This window comes from Peromyscus eremicus, chromosome 11 (genome assembly GCF_949786415.1).
Source record: "Peromyscus eremicus chromosome 11, PerEre_H2_v1, whole genome shotgun sequence".
In the NCBI taxonomy this organism is placed as follows: Eukaryota; Metazoa; Chordata; class Mammalia; order Rodentia; family Cricetidae; genus Peromyscus; species Peromyscus eremicus.
Window position 1 is genome coordinate 45,958,092 of NC_081427.1, and position 20,793 is coordinate 45,978,884.

At 41.0% G+C, this 20,793-nt stretch overlaps 1 protein-coding gene across 2 annotated transcripts in view; it reads left to right on the forward strand.

The window, feature by feature from the left end:
• Positions 1-40: 40 nt before the first annotated feature.
• Positions 41-20,793, forward strand: part of Ipo11 (importin 11) — a 177,731-nt gene continuing 156,978 nt past the window's right edge. For both annotated transcript variants that reach the window (XM_059276102.1, XM_059276103.1), the window contains exons 1-3: positions 41-205; positions 8,837-8,980; positions 13,149-13,249. In XM_059276102.1, the coding sequence (XP_059132085.1) occupies positions 8,843-8,980; positions 13,149-13,249 (239 nt within the window). In that variant the 5' untranslated portion in view covers positions 41-205; positions 8,837-8,842. The remainder of the gene's footprint in view (positions 206-8,836; positions 8,981-13,148; positions 13,250-20,793) is intronic.

Below are 20,793 nucleotides of genomic sequence, written 5' to 3' on the forward strand. Positions count from 1 at the left end.
GCGCCGGGGACCTGTGACGTCATTTTAGCGCGCCCGCGTCGTCTGGAGTGGCGACACGGAACATGGCGCGTTCCTAGAAGCCGTTTTCGGCATCAGTAGGCGGCAGCGTGTGGACTAGCAGCGTGGGGGCGCGGAAGCAACCAACGCCGCTTCGTGTGGACAAGTGGAAAGGGTCGGGCCGGGCTGTTCCGGACCGAAGCACACGGTGAGGCCGGGCCGCGAGGCGCACGGGTGGAAGGGAGGTGTGGGCTGGGCAGCGAGACCCCGCTGGCCGAGGGCGGAACGCGGGTCCATCTGCGGTGTGCGCCGCGTCCGCGGGCCCTCGAGCCCTGGAGTAGCCTCGGGGAACGCGGGTTCCCGGGCCGCGGGAAGCCTGACATTGCTGGGTCCACGGTGCGGGGTGGCAGGGTCTGAGTGACAGGCTAAGCAAAGCCATTGTGTCCCCCTGTCGCCGGCCAGGAGGTGGGTGTATTTGTCCTTGGAGGCTTGGGGTTGGACAGTGCAAGAGAACGTGCTTCTCCCACTAAAACCAGTGCTTCTTGGTAACTGTCCAGGCGACCTTGCTGTGGAAGCAGTGCTGTGAAACCTTGAAACATTAGACCTTTCCTTCTCTTTTAAGGAAAAAGACTTAAACATTTTTTTTTTTTTTCCTGAGAGGAGATTAATTCTGAGGTATGGCCGCCAGTGCTCAAGCTCGGCGACTCCTGCAGCTTTACATTTGGGAATGTTTGTGATTCAGCAAAATTATGTCGATGCCCATAGCATTTTGCCAATTTCCCTTAATCCTCTTATTAAGTGGTGGACGAGATAATCGTGCAGCAAAGTGATTTGCGTAAATAGCAAAGAATGATAATTTGGCTCCTGGTGCCAAGGTTGTAATTGGCATACCTCTTTACCACACATTAAAGGAGCTCTGTTGTATGCGATAGCGCCTTTAAGATTGGCTTGTTATTTAGAAGGAAGCAAGGAAGAGCAGTTTGCAACCATATTTGTAACCCCCCATGGATAGGGATTTCTCTCTTCCATTTTCACATTATTTAAAATTCCTCTTCTTTGGTTAAGGGCGGAATGACTCCGTTAGATGAAGTACTCAAGGCTTGATAGCTTTCCTTACATTTTTGTTCCACACCGAGGACAATTTTTGTAAAATTAGAATCTGTTGGTTGTGATAAGATTGTAGGCTTTTTTTTTTCCCCTTTATGCTTTCTGATGGTATCTAGCACAGGGGCTGGTGCAAACAGTTTAATTATGGCAGTAGCTTGTGGACGTGTGTTACAGCTATAGGGCAGAAGGGTGTTCTCTGCCCTGATTACACTTCTTAAAGCAAAAAGACAATTCTGAGAGAGGAATTTGGATGTAGTAATACAATTGGAGGTTCTAAAGAAGTGTGCAAAAATTATTTGGTAATTAAACAAAAGTTTAATTACTAGAAGGCAGAATAATGCTTGCAGCTTTTGCATTTAAAATATACTGAAGGTGTTCCTCCAGAATAAAAATAGTCATATTTAGGGAAAGGTACTGTTTGATTAGTTGAGTTTTTCCCAAGATTTTTTTCTTTTAATCTTAATGTGTGCATTTGTCCGTGTGTGTATGGTTATGTCATGTGTGTGCTGGTGCTGGTGCAGGCAGAAGAGGGTGTTGAATCTTTTGGTAGTGGAATTACAGGCTGTTGTGAGCTACCTGACATATATGCTGGGAACCGAACTTGGGTCCTCTGGAAGAGCAGCAAGTAAGTGCTCTTAACTGCCAAGCCATTTCCAGTCCAGATTAGCTGATTCTTGATGTTTGTTTTGCATGTGTGTATATTTAATCTTCCTTCTAATTTATTATTATTATCATTACTATTTTTGAGACAGGCTCTCACTATGTAGCTTTGGTTGGTGTGGAACTTCATATGTAGACCAGGCTGGCCTTGAACTCATGGAAATCTACCTCCTTTTTCCTCCCCAGTGCTGGGTGTGTGCTACCACATTAGGCTTAATGTAGTATTTCCGTAGATAAGAATTACATTTTTTATCTTTATTTCATGTTTGCAGTGTTGGGACTGAACCCAGAGCCTTGCACATGTTTTTTCCGCTAAGCTGTTTCTGCATCTTCGGTTTTTTTTTTTTTGTCTTTTGTTTTCTTTTTCTGTGGTGTTAGAGAACCCAAGGACTGGCACATGTTATTCAAGCACTTTACTACTGCGCTGTAGTCCCCCAGCCTCAGACTGTGTGTGTATGATGGGTGTCATCAGCTAATTCCAGGGTGCTTTACAGAATGGCTCATCACATTTCTTGCAGGTGTGCTTCTGGAGTGTCGCTTGTTTGACTTTCTAAACATGAGACTGACTATCAATAAGCCTACAGTTAGAAGCTTTGTACTGGATAGGTTCAATTAGTGTTCTGCATTCTTGCCCCTCAAAATATGGGAGTTTGGTAAAAATATACACTTCTAGCTCAGTTGAAAAGTTACTGAAACAGAATCTACATACTGAGGTATTTTTAATACATGTTTTTTATTAGCATATATTCTACATGATAAGATTTCATTATGACATTTTCATACATGTACATTGATCATATTCACCCCATTACTCTCTTGTGCCTCTTCCATTATTATCCTTCCTGTTCCAACCATCCTTCTATTTTCATGTCTGTCTCTTTCCTATGATATTAATTAGGATTGTTCATAGGAATGTTGGTGAAGATTTGTTTACACTTTCATGGATCTCTTACCAGTGGCTACACCATTCCCCTGCAGCCCCCCCCCCCCATCAATCATTTATTGCCTGTAAATCCTCAAGGAGGGAGCTCATGAGCCCCTCCCCATTCCATAGCAGGGTGTTGATAGGCTTGTGATCTGTGTGGCGTGCGTGCGTGCGTGTGTGTCTGTGTGTGTGTGTGTGTGTGTGTGTGTGTGTGTGTGTGTGTGTGTGTGAGGGGGGGAGAGAGGTGCAAGCTTGTGCTTGCACGTGGAGGCTAACAGGAGAATGCATGTTGTTTCCTTGAATGGAAACAATTGTTTCCGTTTAAGCTAGGCTGGCTGAATGGCCAAGCAAGCTCATGATCTACCTGATTTTGCTTCCTACCTCATGTTGTGGTTATAGGCATGTGCATCCATGCTCAGCTTTTTACATAGGTGCTGGGCATTTGAACTCAGGTCCTCATGCTTGTAGAGCAGTCTTACCTACTGAGTCATCACTGTCCAGCAAATCTAGTAAGTAGTTCTGTGCTGGTAGTCACAGCTGCTGTGAGTTCAAGAGTACAGTAGTTAGCATTCCACCCACCCTCACCCCTGCTTCTTCTGACTCTTAGATTCTTTTTGCCCCTTCTTTCATGATGTTCTCTGAACCTTGGAATCGGCATCATAGATGTCATATTTGTGACTGGGTATTCAACAATAATTTAGTCTCAGTACTTTGACCAATTTATGAGTCTCTGTAGTCACTGCTGATCATTGCAAAAAGCTTCTCTGACTAAAGCAGATAGCAACACAAACCCATAGGCATAAACAGTTAATTAGAAGGCAGTTTTGATAAGTATATCATGTCCATTTTGGAAAACATCAGAGATAGCTTCCCCTCTAGAACCTGTAGCCTCTCCAGCCATGGGTGTTTGACTGGGTTTACAGTACCAGAGGGTTTACAGTACCAGATGTGAATTCCCTCCTGTGGAGTGGGCATCAAATTCAATCAGACTGCGGTTGGTTAGCCCCGAGACAGACTTACCACTCTGGTGGCACTGGGCGTGTCTTGCCTCTGCTGTTAGTATTGTTGAGCACAGGGCTCACAGCTGCATAGACTGTTGATGACACTCTTCCCCAGCAGCCAGCATAGCTCTTTCTAGGACTGTGAGAGCTAGTCAGCCCAGAGGAGCTTCCAGTCCAATTCTAGCTTGAGTTCTCGCTACCTTGTGAGTGAGGCATGTGACTTTTTGTTTTTTTAATTTTTTAGCAACATGGCCCTATGTTCGTTCCCCTTCTAGGGAGTGACCAATAGTAGTGGCAGTTTGCCTGTATTCTTTTGGGAGTCTTGGGCCTCCCTGACCATTGACTCATAGGGATGTATTCTATTCCTAGCAATCGTGTTTTTGTTTAATAACTTACGAAGAATCTGCATTTTAATAAGATATCCAGATTATAGGAATGTTCGGTAAAGTTTGAGATGTACTACTTTGATCAATGAAAGTTGGAGAGAGAGAGAGAGAGAGAGAATAAAAGCTCATCACCATTTAATTTGAAGTGTTTTGCTTATTATTAATTCTGATTCATTTGGTCAAAGAAATGGGTTCAGATATGGTAATGTTATAAGATCATACATACCTGTATTTATAACTCCATTTCTGATTCATCCTATTGCTTTTTCTGGTCCTATTTGCTGGTCACTGTCAGGGTTTATTGTATCAAAACTATCCCAAAAACACTTGTGAATGACAGGTAGGAATTCACCAGTGAACATTTTTTTTTAAAGGAAATTATTTATTTTCATTTGTTTTAATGTTTTGTCTGTATATATGTCTGTGCCCCATGTGCATGCCTGATGGGAAGGCCTGAAGAGGCTGTTGGATCTCCTGGAACTGGAGTTACAGATAGTTGTGAGCCACTGTTTGGGTCCTGGGAATCAGACTCTGGTCCTCTGCAAAGAGCAGCCATTGCTCTTAACTGATGAGCCTTCTCTCCAGCCCAACAATCAACATTTCTTTCATTTTTTTTTAAAATTAAATTTTCATACAATATATTTTGTTTTTCCCCTTCCTCCGACTCCTCCCATATCCTCTCTATCTCTTTATCTACCCAACTTTGTGTTCTCTCTCTCTTACACACACACACACACACACACACACACACACACACATACCCATTCGAGAAACACCCCTCAAACAAACAAAAACCACACACACACACACACAAAAAAAACCAAATAGGCAAAATACTAGTAAGACAAAAAATGCCAAAACAAAGCAAAATGAATCGAAAAGTTCATAAAAATACTATTGTGTTTGTTTTGTGTGCGGCAAGCTCTGGAGTGTTTTTGATATACTCATTAGTACTCCATTAGAGAAAGGAGATTTTTCCTTTGGCAGCAAGTGTCAGTTGCAGATAGCATATTGGTTAGGGATGGGACCCCATGTCCACCCCCTACCCCCCCCAGTGCTAGAACATGGTCTGTGCATTTCTTATTTATGCTACCACAGTCTCTGTGAGTTCCTATGTGCATAAATTCTGATATCTGGAAAACACTCTCCTTAGAATCATCCATCATCTCTGGCTCTTCCAATCTTTCTGCTGCCTCCTCTCCATAGATTCCCAGGCTTTGAGGGGAGGGATTTGATGAAGACATCCTATTTAGGACTGAGTGCTCCAAAGTCTCACTTTCTGAATATTGTCCAGTCGTAGGTCTCTGTTAATTCCAGTCTATTACAAGAAGCAGCTTTTCTGATGGGGTTGAGTGAGGCCCTGATGTATGGCTATAGCAGTATGTTATTAGGAGTCATTTTATTGCTGTGTCCTCCCTGTAACAGAATAATAGTCATAGGTTTTCCCCCAGGCCCATGACCTATCTAGTCTTCAGGATTTGGTCCCCTTAGCAGTGTCAGGTTCCGTCTCATGGAGTGGCCTTAAATTTATCAAAAAGTAATTGGTTACTTCTGTAATCTTTGTGACTATTCACTAATATATCTTGCAAACACACGACTCCCAACAATGAACATTTTTTTTTTTTTTTTTTTTTTTTTTTTTTTGGTGAGGGAGCAGGAAAAGGTAGCTGTCTGGTTCCTGGGACTCCAATGGGTACGGCCTAGGGGCTAGAGACCTGATCGGCTGGTCCGGAGATGGGGGCTTAGCTGTTCCCAGTCGGTATAGGGTAGGCTTATGATTCTGGTGATCTGGTTCGGTGGCTAGGCGGTGCCTTCTTTTGTGTTCTCAGGTCCCGTTTTGCTCATTCGTCAACTCCTTAGCTGATCTTGTTTCCTCAGACTGCAGACTGTAGGATTCTGAATCCTTTCCCGCATGGATCTCAGCTGAGCAGGTTGTTTAGTAGGGCAGTCTCACCAACACCTCTAAGTTGTTGAGTTTCGCAGGATCGGCAGCTGGGCCCTGGGTTGGCCTCAGGCAGAGTGTTCAGATCCATTCTGGTTGCGTCCCACGGAGATGGCTCCTTCCCCGTGTGCTGGGATTAAAGGCGTCCCTGTTCCAAGCTCTTAATCTCCTTGTTTTCACTGACTCCTCAGTGGGTAAAAGCTCAGTTTCTGGTCTTTATTACAACATTTTTTAAGTAGTAGGTGTGGAACCTAGTAATTTTATGTGTTCCTAGTAGTGCTTTCCTGTTTCCTGCACACACTATTAACTTTTGACCTTCTCTTCTCATTCTTTAAAGTCATTCTTGATGTGTTACCTACAGATGAGGTATCACACTAGAAACTTATTTTCTATTAGTTCTAGAGGTTGGCAGTTCTCATTTCAAGGTGCAGATACATTTAATTTTCTATAAATTCCTGTCTTAGGTTTTATTGCTGTGCAGAGACATCATGACAACAACAACCCTTACAAAGGAAAACATTTCACTGGGGCTGGCTTACAGTTCAGAGATTTAGTCCATTATTATCATGGGAAGCACGGCAGCATGCAGGCAGACATGGTTCTGAAGAAGGGGCTGAGAATTCTACATCTAGATCAGCAGCAGCAGCAGCAGCAGGAGGAAGAGAGAGTAAGCCACTAGGCCTGGCTTGAACTTGTGAAATCTCAAAGCCCACCCTCAGTGAAATATTTCCTCCAACAAGGCCACACTTACTTCAACAAGGCCACACCTCCTAATGTGCCAATCCCAATGGGCCTATGGGGGACATTTTCATTCACATCACCACAGTCCCTGCCCTTGCCTCATGCTCTGTCATGCTAAACTATAATTCTTCGAAAGTAATTGGATTAAAATAAATTTGGATCTTGTTATGCCAGGGATATACCCATTACCTGTCTGACATAGTCACAGCATGTACTCATCTAGGGAACTCTTACTCAACTTTCAAGACTGTGCTGTTTCCTTCCTCTGTGAGGGAAAGCCTCTGCTAAGTCTGCTATAGTGTAAGCTTGAGAGTTCTTCCTCCATAACGCTTACCACATCTTTGCAGTATATTTTAGCTTGTCTTTTTCCCATTGTAGAATTGAATGCAAAGATTCCCTTACTATATTTCTTTCAGAGTGGTACATGGCCAATAGAGGCTGTTTCATTGTGACTGTGTATATGTGGAACCATCAGGGATTGATATCAGGAATATTATGTTCTGTGAAGGTTAGATTGAGGAGGATTGAAAAAGGAGAGGTTTGGCTGCTTTATGTGGCTTTACATAACTATATGTAGCGATCAGGATTTATTCAAAAATTGATTGATTACTTTTTGTTGTTGCTTGTGTTTTGAGATCGTGTTTTACTATGTAGCCCTTGGTAGTCTGGAACTTGCTACATAGATCGTGATGGCCTCGAACTGGAAGTGATCTTCTGTGTCTTCTGAGTTCTGGGATTTCAAGTGTGACACACCCTATTTGGTCAAAGATTTCATTCATTTAACAGAGGTTAGTATGTATAGACCATTATAGTACAGCCTCTTGATTTGAATATAATGGCCAGAAACAGGGACTTAAATTTGCTCAAAGTGTATCCTAGAAACTAGAACAGTACCTGGCAAAGAGTAATGAAAAATAGCTGTTAAGTAAATGAAATCTTTGGCCAGTTATCGTGTGTCAGACTTGCAAGATTAAGGCTGTCAGACATTAGAAAATCTGAGTCGAGGGGTTGGCATGCTTCACTTCAGTTGTCAACTTGACACAAACTAGGGTCACCTGGGAAGAGGGAACCGCAGTTGAGGAATTGCCTTCATTGACCTGCTCTGTCAGCATGTCTGTGGGGAGTTCCCTAGCTTAGTAATTGATGTAGGCAGGCCCAGCTCAGTGGAGGCAGTGCTGTCCCTGCACAGGTGCATCCTGCTTGCTTTATGCTGTGATGAGCTGTGGTGGCAGATATAAACGAAGAATACACATTTCCTAACTTTATGTAGTTCATGGTTTGTTAGATAAGATACAGTTAAGAGGACAACTTACTTTTTGGGAGTTAGTTCTCTGAACCATGTTGGTCCTGGGAATTGAATGCAGGTCACATCAGGCTTGATGTGATCCTCTGCACCATCCTGTTGGCCTTGCTTCTAGTTTGAGACAGGGTCTCATTACATAGCCCAGGCTGGCTTTGAATTTAGGGTGCTGGCGTAGTTGGGTACTGATGAGGGCCATATGCTGGTTGCAGACTTCTTATTGAATCCTTACATGGCAGAAAGAATAAAGTAGCTCTCTCATGTCCTCTTATAGATGCATTTGGACTATAAGAGCATGAGGGATCCATGTTGATGATCTAATACATACCTAACTTCTCAGCTCCAAATACCAAGACATAAGGCATTAGATTTCAGCGCGCTCTCTGTCCATTTTGTATGGTTCATAATTGCATTTTATCTTTAAAATGATTTTGATAAGAGAGGCTGAAGTAGGGGGCTCCCAATTTCCTAAGGCTATCTGGGAAATGGTATTTAATCAGAATTTGGAAACGTGAGGTATTGTATATGTGGGCTCTCCAATCTCACTTTACTTTTATATTATTTTATTTAAGAAACAATGAAAAGCAATTTCCTTTAGAAATATATCGATTTAAGTAATTGGAATTATGGGAGTTCTGAGTACTGGTGTAGTCAGACACTAGGTGAGTAGATGAGGTGAAAGTGGTTCAAACCCTACAGCTTTTTCCTCTGTCCGTGTTACTGTCCACTTTTGTAATACATACATGTGTACTCAGGTGTGCTACCTTTTCATTGCAGGCGTCCATGGATCTCAATAGTGCCAGCTCTGTAGTTCTTCAGGTCTTAACGCAGGCCACCAGTCAGGACACGGCTGTTTTAAAGCCAGCCGAGGAGCAGCTGAAGCAGTGGGAGACACAGCCAGGGTTCTACTCGGTGTTGCTGGTGAGTAGTTCTGGAAAGAGTCTACTTAATAAAGTGAGACATCACTATTTTAGTAGCTCTTTAAGTATGGAGATTTACTGGCAGTTTAGTCAAACTGATCTAAAGGTTTGGCTACCATTGTTATCATCATAGTAATGGAGGGCTCATGAGGGTGCTGCACAAGTATTTGTTGATGAAGCAGCATTTTAGATAGTTTCTTATTGTTCTTATTGTAATTTAATTAAACTCTGTGTGTGTGTGTGTGTGTGTGTGTGTGTGTGTGTGTGTGTGTGTGTGTGTTGAGACAGGGTTCACCTGGAACTTGTTATGTAGACCAGACTGGCCATCAATACAGGGATATCTGCTTGTCTCTGCCTCCTGGGTGATAGAATAAAGACATGTACCCTCATGACTGGCAAAACATTTTAGGTTTTTCCATGTAGAAATTTAAATTTTTTTTTAGACAGGATCTTTTATATTTTCTCTTTTGCTTTTTTGTTTTGTTTTGTTTTTGAGGCGGGGGTCTTACGTAGCCTAATCCGGTCTTGAACCCCTTATTTCTCTTATATCCTCTTTACCTCCTGAGTGAATATATGAATTATTAATAACTGCTTAAGTTTATTTTTCCTGTGCTTCTGTTTTTGCATTTTGCTTTGAGTTATTTATACATTAATTGCCATATTGCTACATTTTCAAAAATACTTTTATTTGTGTATACATGTTTGTATATGTAGACTCTGTGGGAAGGGATTGAGACAGTTTGTTTATAGCAGGTGCTGACTTCAAACTCAGTGATCTTCCTGTCTTAGCTCCCCAATGTTGGGATTACAGGCATATGCCACCATACCTAGCTTGTGTATATAGACATTTGTATAAAACAATGTGTGCATGTCTTCTGCTTCTATGGTGAGTCACTCTAGAGCAGTGGTTCTCAACCTTCCTAATGCTGTGACCCTTTAATACACTTCCTTGTGCTGTGGTGACCCCAAATGATACAGTTATTTTCATTTCTACTTCATAACTTTAATTTTGCTACTGTTATGAATCATAATGTAAATACTTGTGGTTTTTTTATTCATCTTAGGCAACCCCTGTGAAAGGCCTGGAACTTATTATGTAGTCTAGGTTAGCCTGGAATTCACAGAAATCCATCTGTTTTTGCCTCCTAAGTGCTACAACTAAAGACAAGTACCACCATGCCTGGCCTGGACCAAGATTTTCTGTTTTGTTTGTTTTACATGTACAAGTGTTTTGCCTGCACGTGTGTATGTGCCCCATGTGTATGCCTGGTGCCCACAGAGACCAGAAGGGGGCGTTTTATCCTCCTGGAATTATTGACATTTGTGAGCCACCTAATAAGGGCGTTAGGAACTAAATCCAGGCCCTCTGCTAGATTAACAAGTATTTATAACCAGGTTTCTCTGTGTAATTTTGGTGCCTGTCTTGGATCTCTCTCTGTAGACCAGGCTGCCCTTGAACTCACAGAGATCCGCCTGCCTCTGCCTCCTGAGTGTTGGGATTAAAGGCGTGTGCCACCGCCACCTGGCTGCCTACAAAGGTTTTCTAGTAAGATCTGAGCTTGCTTTACACAGCAGGGCTGCATTAGGGGATGGCTGGTTCATGTGCATGGTCACCAGGTGTTTGGGATGGTCTATACTTGGCTGTGGCTGTGCTGTGGGGAGGTCTTTTGCTCCACCCCTTGGCATTCCTTTAAAAAGCCCTTTAGTAGAGACAGAAGGGGCTGGTAGGTTTGGACCTAGGCCCCTCCCAAGGTTATCCTGTGTTTTCTCTCTCTATATATAGTTCTATCTACAAATTCCTCATTTCTTCCTGCTCAAGAGTACTCTGGGGGAATAAGAGGGAGCTGGTCTCCCTCAACTGAGACATCTTTCCAGTCCCCTGGACTAACATTTTTAAAGCTTAATGGGACAACAGCAATGTCCCCATTGGTTACTAAGCTCATGTTGCATGGTTTAACTTGCATAGTTGTTTTCATAGTTTGCCACCATTGTGCAAAACAGTAACAGTGTGGATTGTTGGTTGAATTAACATAAATTGTTCATATCACATCTCACTTTATATCACTTAAAAGTGCTATCATCTCGGGCATGGTGGCACACACTTTTAATCCCAGCACTCAGAATAGAAGCATGTGGATCTCAGAGTTTGAAGCCATCCTGGTCTATATAGAGTTCCAGGCCAGGCTATGTAGTGAGACCCTGTCAAACAAACAAAAAGTGCTATCAGACTCATTGTAAGCATGATTGTTTTTTAAATTTTATGAGTGTGTGTGCCTGCATGTATGCATATGTACCACATGTACGCAGTGCCCACGGAGGCCAGAAAACTGCATCATATCCCCCTGGAACAGGAGTTACAGACAGTTGTGAGCCTCTGTTTGGATTCTGGGGACTAAACTCAGGTGCTCTGCAAGAGCAACAAATGTTCTTAACTGAACCATTTTTTCTAGCCCCATAAGCATTATTGCTTTGGTAAATAGTCTTGTTACTGTGGAATAGGTTATTTTTTTCTTATATTACTTTTCCTATTGCTGTGATAAAATACACCAACAGCAGCAGTTTGTGGAAGGAAAAGTTGATTGAGGTTCGATCATAGTTCAAGAATAAATACAGCCCATCATGGCTGGGAAGGCATTGTAGCAGGAGCTTGAGGCAGCTGGACACACTGAATCCATGGTTGGGAAGCAGAATGCAGTGAATGGTTAAGCTGAGCTACCTGCAGCCCAGGACATTTACCAGCAATGGTGGCCCTACTTTCGAGTAGGTCTTCTCATCCCGGTTAACTGAATCAAAATAATACATCCCAGGCATGGCCCTCGGCTTCCTAGTCAAGATGATCACTCACATATATGCCTGGAGGCTGTGTCCTCAGTGATTTGGGTTTCCGTCAAGATTAACTATTACAATTTCAAACATGTTAACAAACAGGACTTTGACTCCATAGGGTCTTTGAATCTGTGCTATGGAGGCATCACTCATTCGTTCATTCATTCATTCATTCATTCATTCATTCATTTTTGACACAAGATCTTGTGTCCTTGGCTAGACTGGCATGCACTGGTTTTGGGTTTGCTGCCATTGCCTTACCTCTGCCTTTTCAATGCTGGGATTATATGTGTGTGGCACATGCCTGGGTCCTTTTTCTAAATTAGAACATGTTTATGTTAGTGTTCTCTCTCTCTCTGTGTATGTGTGCATATATATATATATATGTACATGTATATTTCCGATTTTTTTATCAAGGAAATTTTCTAGCATACTTGAAAGAATAATATGAATTTTCACATATTTATCTTTGATTAAACTTAGTGAAATGCTATTGAATAGGTATGCTGTCTTCTTGGAGGGGGCTGGCCAGGTCTCACCATGCATCTCAAGCTGACCTGAAACGTGAGATGCACCTGCCTTAGCATCTGAGTGCTCAGGTTTCAGTTAACACCTGGCTCAGTAGGCCTGCTTTCTTAGTCTAGATTGTAGAAATATATATTTTAAGAAAATACACATATAATATATGTAGTGATGAAATTTAAACAAAACCAATACAACATCTGGGGCTGAGGTTGTAGATCAATTGCTAGAGTGCAAGCTTAGCATGCATGAAGCCCTGGGTTTGATCTCAACATCTCATAAGGTGGGCATGGTGGTGCATACCTGTGATCCAAGCATCTGGAAGAAGAGGCACGAAATTCAAACTCACTATTGGCTATTTAGTAAATTTGAGGCCAGCCTGAGATACATGAGGTATTTTCTCAAAAATCAAACACAAAGGGCCACTTGGTAAAATTGGTGAAGTGTTTGCTTCACCAGCGTGAGGACCTGAGCTTGATCTCAGAACTCTGTAAAAATGCAGGTGTGGTGGAGCTGGAGACAGGATGGTCCCAGAACTCACTGTCATGCCTGTCTGGCCTAATGGTGATCTCTAGGACAATGAGAAGCCCTGTCTCAGAGGAGGTGGGTGGCATTTCTGAGATGACACCTGAGGTTGTCCTCTAGCTTCCGTATGAAACCATACACACAACGAACATACACACACACACACACACACACACACGAGTACATGCTCACATTGAAAAAAAAGCAGTTAGACAAATCCATGCTTTATTTTAGTATGTCAGTTATATTTTTAAATGATTACTTGTTCATTCTAATACTGTTTTTTTTATTTGCAGAATATTTTTACAAACCACACCCTTGATATAAATGTAAGATGGCTTGCTGTGCTGTATTTTAAACATGGAATTGATCGTTACTGGAGACGTGTAGCACCTCAGTAAGTTCCCTCAGTCCCAATTTTAATCCATTCCAAATTCAAGAATGAGACTGTATCTGTGTATACAAAATGTGTCAAGTGTTTAATTGGGACAACAGAGAAGTTAGCATGATCTTTGTGTAAGGATGACATGGAAATTCGTGAAGCATTTGATACATAAAAGAAAAAAAGTCCCAAAAGTGTGTTAGTTCCTGAAGAAATGTGTTTGTGTAGTTCAATAACTATATTATTGTTTTTCTACATGGTTTGTATCTGCCCATCCCACGTGCATGCACATGTATGTATGGATATATTTGCCTGCCTGCCTGCCTGCCTTGGCTCTTAGCTTCTGAGGATCAAGCTGAGTGGCGAATCATCTTAAAGTAAAATGTTTTGATTTTGAAAAAGAAGTCTTATACTATGTCCGCATTTGCTGAATCTCCATGTCTGTTTTGTATTTCCTCTGGGAAGAGTGGATGAATAGCACATTTGCAGTTTCGTTAGACTAGGTTTTAACTGTGATGTAGGAGTAAAGTGAGCAGATTCATCTTAAGAATTAATTAACACATCATGTAGTTTATGGGCTTGGCAGTTCAGATATGTCTTTGGAATTTTGTTAGAAAATGAATTTGGTGAATAAATAATATAGGGTGTGCTGTCCAGTAGATGGCACTAAAGCTCTGTAGGTTTTCATTTTTTATAAGTAATTTAAATTGTTTTATTCTGAGTATTTAAAACTGCCTGTAAAACCTACCGTTGAATGGTATTAGAAGAACTGGAGTATCTTTAGGCTGTACTTTAATGTGAAGCTAACCCTTTTTATTTCAGGGGTAATTGATGATTTGGTGAGAAATGAAGCAATTGATGAAAAATTGTGTGCTTGTTTGTTTGCATTTTGGGACAGGACTTTGCTCTCTATCTGTGGTTAGATATGTAGCCTGCATGGACCAGGCTGGCCTGGAACTTATAGGTAAACTCTTGCTTGTGCCTCTTGAGTTCCTGGATTGGAGGCATGTGCCGCCATGTCTGGCTAAATTTTACTTTCAGCTAGTTTAAATTCAGATAGCTAAGGAAGGAATCATAGTATTAAATAGTTAAATTGTCCTTTTAGTATATTGAGAGGAAAGTGGGCATGAAGATGAATGTCCTTACAAAGGAAACAAGGATGGCAGGTTTGAAGCACTTAAAACTGTGTATTTTTATGGTTAATTTGATATAATTCTTATGCTGACCATTTTCATAGGATGACAATCAACTAACTTGAGCTTATATATTATTTTCACGTATCATTCAATTTAACTGGGTCATAATTAGATGCTATTAGTTTCAATTTGAGAAATAGTCTGAATTAATATAATAAAACTTTAATTGGAGATTTTTTTTTAAGATTTGACATAAGGATTGAGTATGGTTCACAGTGCATATGTGAAGTAGATACAGTACCACATTCTTCCCATTGTATCCAGTGCATGTGTGAAGTAGATACAGTACCACATTCTTCCCATTGTACACAGTGCATGTGTGAAGTAGATACAGTACCACATTCTTCCCATTGTACCCAGTGCATGTGTGAAGTAGATACAGTACCACATTGTTCCCATTGTACACAGTGCATGTGTGAAGTACATACCGTACCACATTCTTCCCATTGTAGTACACTGATGTCTTATTTATATTTACATCAGGTACTTCCCCCCTTTTCTAGTTTAAACATTTTTCAAGTGTAAATTCACATTTTTATTACTTACTGAAGACTATCAACCTACAGGCTGCTGTCAAACTCCTCCTCTAAGTGCTAGGATTGTAGACATGTACACCGTGGCTCTGTCATGCACTTTGCATATAGATCTGCTGTGGGATTCCCCTGTTTGGTGCCACCAGCCTTTTTGTCTTTCTTTTAATTACTGCTGCTTTTTTTTTTTTTTTAAGATTTGACATATTTTCTATTTTTTGGATCTGATTTAATATTCTCTTACTAGCTTGTTGAGATGGAAGCTTAGATAAGTCGATGCTCAGTTTCTAAAAAATATTTAGAACTTTCTTAATCTAAATAGCTAAAATCCAAGATGCTCCCAAATCTGAAACTTTGGATTGCTGCTATGATACAGCAAGAAGGAAATTCTACAAACTGACCTCATGTTACAAATTTCAGTAAGTGTGTAAGTACACTAAAAAGACCATCTAAAGTTACCTTTAGGCCATGTATATTAGGTACGCATGAAACATAAACGTATTTCATGTTAGACTTGGGTTCCATCTCCACAATATCTTAGGAATATGCATATGTCCAAAAATCTAAAAAAAATAATCTGAAATACTTACCCTAAAGCATTTGGACACGATACTCAACCTGTGTGGACGTTTAGAGCACTATGACTTTTCTTGTAACCATGACTTCAGTTTCACAACCTTGATATATATATATATATATATATATATATATATATATATATACACACACACACACACACACACACACACACACACACACTTTTTTGTTTGTTTTTTTGAGACAATGCTTCTCTGTGTAGCTTTGGCTGTCTTGGAACTCACTCTGCAGCCCAGGCTGGCGTCAGACTCACAGAGATCCACCTGCCTCTACCTCCTAGTGCTGGGATTAAAGGCATTGTGACATCACTGGCTGGCTATTTTTTGCTTTGTTTTTTCATTTTCATTCATTATTTATTGATTGGTTGATTGGTGGGAGGTGAACCCAGAACTGACCTTGTGTTTTTCTACTATACCCTCTCCCCTTGTTAGCATTTTAAACAGAGCATGGTGGCTCATGCTTGTAATCCCAACACTGTGGCTGAGGCAGGAGGATTGTTAGGAGTTTGAGGCCAGCCTGTTGTAGAGTGAGACCTTGTCTCAAAACAAACAAAAATCAAGTGTTAAATTTTCTCTGAATTCTGTCTGTTTATAAGAAAGCGTGTTCAGCATACTGCAAGGAACACAGTGGGCATGGCAGTAACAGGACTGGTAACTGGGGTTGCTTTTCCGACCGAAGGTTAATTAATGTGGAGATTTTTATTACTGTTTTTCAATGTTTTCTTAGTTTGCCAAAAATACTGTAAGATGGACTATTAATGACTTACTAGCATTTGAAAACTGTGTGTTTTCCAGTTGGAGATTCTAGTGTTTTGTGTATGTCAATTATCTAAGATTTGTGAAGTATTGTTTGACTTCTCTTTCTGTTGACTTGTATGACTTTTTCCACTATTTTCTTAAAGATTTGTCAATCTCCATGTATTACATACTTGCCTAATCTTTTTCTGCAGACTACTTTCTCTGTCTTTGTCCTTGTATTAGACTGTCATAGATTCATGAAAATTCAAGGTTGTTATAGTGTGAGAACTTCCCCTTTTACTGTTAGTGATGAGTTGGGACTTAAACTCTAGTTTGTCTGATATTGATAGAGCCACAGCAGCTGCTGTGTGGTTAGTATTTGTATATTGTATGTCCTTTTCCTTGGTACTTTGTTTCATTTAGTTATTTTATTTTTAAGTAGCAAATAGCTGGTTTTTCTTTTAAGACTTGTTTTGTCTGTGTGTGTGTGTGTGTGTGTGTGTGTGTCTGTGTCTGTGTCTGTGTGTATCTGTGTCTGTATCGTATCTGAATGTACACATGTGTGCAGGTGCCTCAGGGAACCTGTGGGGTTTTCTGGAGGTAGAGTTACAGGCAGTTGTGAGCTACCTGATATAAATGTTGAGAATCAAACTTTGGTCCTCTACAAGTACAGCACATACCTTTTTTTTTTTTTTTTACCTTTTTTTTGGGGGGGGGCGCGTGGGTAGGTTTTGAGACAGGTTTTCACTGTGTAGCCCTTGCTGTCCTTGAACTCTCTCTATAGACCAGGCTAGCCTTGAACTCATAGAGACTGGCGTGCCAATGCCTCCCGAGTGCTGGGATTAAAGGTGTGAGCCGCCAACGCCCGGCAGGCACACTACTTTTTCTAGATAATGTAAGACCTTCATAATAATACTTAACTCTATTTAAGCCTTCCTGTCTCTAATACTGGTGGTACTTTAGTTCTCCACATAACTTACTTATTTGTTTGTTTATTTATTTATTGAGACACACACACACACACACACACACACACACACACACACACAGAGAGAGAGAGAGAGAGAGAGAGAGAGAGAGAGAGAGAGAGAGAGAGAGAGAAAGAAAGAAAGAAATGTGCGTGCGTGCGTGCGTGCGTGTGTGTTCCAGGGATAGAGCTGAAGCTGTCATGCCTGGTGACACGTGCCTTTCTCCACTGAGCTGTCCCATTGGCCCACAGTTGTATATTTGTAAACTCCAGAGTCATGTATTAATAACAGTATTCATTTGAATTTAACTTTGTTTTTTTCTTCCCTGGGTGTCACTTTTCCATCTGCTTGAAGTAGCTGCCTTCAGTTTTACGTATCTATGTGTTTGTTTAGTTACTTGAGACAGGGCCTCACTGTGTAAGCCAGACTGGTGTTGAATTCCCTTATCCTCCTGTTTCTGATCTTGGGTTGTTATCAGTGGATGCCCAGTCAGAAGTACCTGTTTTTGTCATGTTTCAATCTGCATATTTCCACTGATTTACTGTTTCTTGGTTTTAGGATTTCTCTTTGATACTTAAAAAAACAGATTCTAGTTGTCCAGTGAAATTCTCTATCTTGTACATATTTTAAAAACACAATTAAGTGTGGTTTTGGTGACTATAGTGCCTGTTTGTGTTTTGGATTTAGTCACTTCTTTCTTTATTGGGATATTCCTGATAAGTTTTGGTTGGATGGTGAACATAGTGTAATTACAATTGGAGAGGCTTTAAGTTCTGTTGCCTTTCTCCAGAAAGAATTTATGTAAGCAGACAGAATGTGACCTTAAGCTTGGTATAGCTGAGGGTGTTTTTATTGTTGTTTTGCTTTTCCATTTATTGTTTGTCTCAGGTGAGAGCCTTCCTGGGGTTTTAACTCTCAGCTTTGTGTGTTTGTCTGCTGAGGTACTGCTTTCTGTGAACCTGAGTTCTGTTTTTCGCCTCCAGCGCTGCAGGCAGGGCCTGTTGAAATCCCTCTCTGGCACCTTGGACTCCTGGCTGCTGTCTCAGCGGGCGTCTTTCTGGCTGGGGACCAAAGGAGGATGGAGCGGTTCATCACAGCTCAGCCCCTTCTTGCTGAGCCTTACTTCCTCTGACCTGGCTGCCTGTTTTGTTTGGGGATTGCTAATTTCTTCAGGCTGTCATACCACAAACTGGATGCTTCCAGATAACAGAATTTTATTCTTTTACAGATTAGGTAGCTGGAAATCCAAAAATCAACAAATTTGCTCTTTTTGAGGGCCCAAAGGATTAATCTTTGATACTTTCTAGTTTCTGATTGTGGCCAGCAATCTTAGGTGTTTGTTGCTATGCGGTTGAATGACTCTAATCTCTGCCCCTGTTGTCACATGACCTATGTCAACTCTTGATTCTTTGTCTCCATTTTCTTATAAGGAAGGACACTGGGCCAGGCATATAATCCTAGCACTTGGGAGGTTGACATAGGATTTAAGTTCAAGGCCTTCTGGACTTCATAGTAAATTTCAGGTCAGCCTAGCCTATATATCAATACCCTGTGTCAAAACAAATAACACAACAAAAGAGGGAAACACCAGTATCAGAATAGAGCTTGTCAGTGCAGAATGATTTTTGCCTTAGTGTGATTAAATTTACAAAGACTACAGTATTTCCAAATAAAGTTGTACTCAGAGATACTTGGCCTATAGGATGTGAGTATTTATTTTATTTTTGTGAGATATAATTTAGCTCATAATATACGTTTTGCTTAAAAATTATTTTATTTAAAATTTATTCATGTGTGCATGCATGCCTGATCTGTGGGTGTGCATATTTTATGGCCTGCATGTGGAGATCTGTGGAATTGTTCTCCCCTTCTACCTTTTTTTTTTTTTTTTTGGTTTTTTTCTCTGTGTAGCCTTGCGCCTTTCCTGGAACTCATTTTGTAGACTAGGCTGGCCTCAAACTCAAAGAGATCCGCCTGCCTCTGCCTCCCGGGAGTGCTGGGATTAAAGGCGTGCACCACCACCGCCCAGCTTCCTTCTACCTTTTTGCGGGTTCTGAGAAATCAAACTTCTCAGACTTGAGTGGTGTTTACCCACAGAGGCATCTTGTTGGTCCTAAAATATTTTTAAAGTTGTATATATATTTGTGGTTAATCTTTCTGGAGTCATTTGTCTCATAATAGATATACTGTCATAGGCAAGTGGGAAACAGTAAAATGAAGATTAAATTTTAATTTAAAAATAGATTATACAGGGCTGGGTGGGTGGGTGCTGCATGCCTGTAATCCTTGCACTTGGGAGGCAGAGGCAATCACATCTCTGTGCATGTGAGGCCAGCCTGGTCTACAGAATGCATTCCAGGACAGCCAGGGCTACACAGAGAAACCCTTTCTTAATAAACCAAACAAACAAACAAAATACAAAAGCCAGACAATGTGATATTCCACATCTGTTATAACACTTGAGAGACTGAGGCAGGAGGGTTTTGAGTCTGAGGCCAGTTTGGGCCATATAGTAGTAAGACCCAGTCTCAAAACCAGATGAGCAAAATTAAAAAATGTCAAAATACTGACCCAATTTAAAATTCAATATGTATAAGGTCTTCTGTAGTAACTTCCCTATTTAGCTCTGTAGTTTTTCTTTGTATGCAGTAAAATTTTTTAGTGTTGTGTTTATCCTTTGCAAAGATGTGAAATGAAAGACTAAGTTGATCAATGTCTGTCTGTTTTGAGGCAGGGTCTGAACTCATTACATAGATCAGGCTAGCCTCAAATTTGGAAATTATCTTGGGTCTGCCTCCAGAGTGCTAGGATTAAAGGTGTTCACCAGATGGGAGGCGGGCTGGGGGGAAGGTGAGGGGGGCGTGAGGGGGGAGAACAAGGGAATCTGTGCCTGTATGTAGAACTTAATTGTATTGCAAAATAAAAATTAAAAAAAAAAAAAAAAAAAAAAAAAAGGTGTTCACCAGGATGCCCAGCCATCTTTTATAGTTGTTTTGTTTAAACATTTATTTATTTTCTTTGTGTATGTATGTGTACACTTATGTGCTCTTTTATGAGTGCCGTGGTGCACATGTGGAGACAGGACAGTTTGTAATAGTTCTTTCCGTTTACCATGGGAGTCTGTGTTGTTAGGCTTGGCCACTAGTGCCTTTTCCTGTTGACTGATCCCATCAGCTATTTAAATTGATTTTTAAAAGTCTTCTAACAAGTATTCGATTCTGAATCTCTTTGCCTGCACATTTAAAAATTTATTTCTTATTTTATATGTCTGGGTATTTTGCCTGCCTGCATGTCTATCTGTGAACCATGTATGTTCTTGGTGCCTACAGAGACCAGAAGGTATCAGATCTTGTGGAACTGGATACAGATGCCTAGGAGCTGTTGCTTGGGTTCTGGAAATTGAACCTGGTCCTCTGGAGAAGCAGCCAGTGCTTTTAAACAATGAGCCATCTCTCCAGTTCCTACTTGTAAAAATTTATAAAGAATTTATGACAGAAGCCAGAAGTCTTTAGTTATTAATTTCTTTTTTTG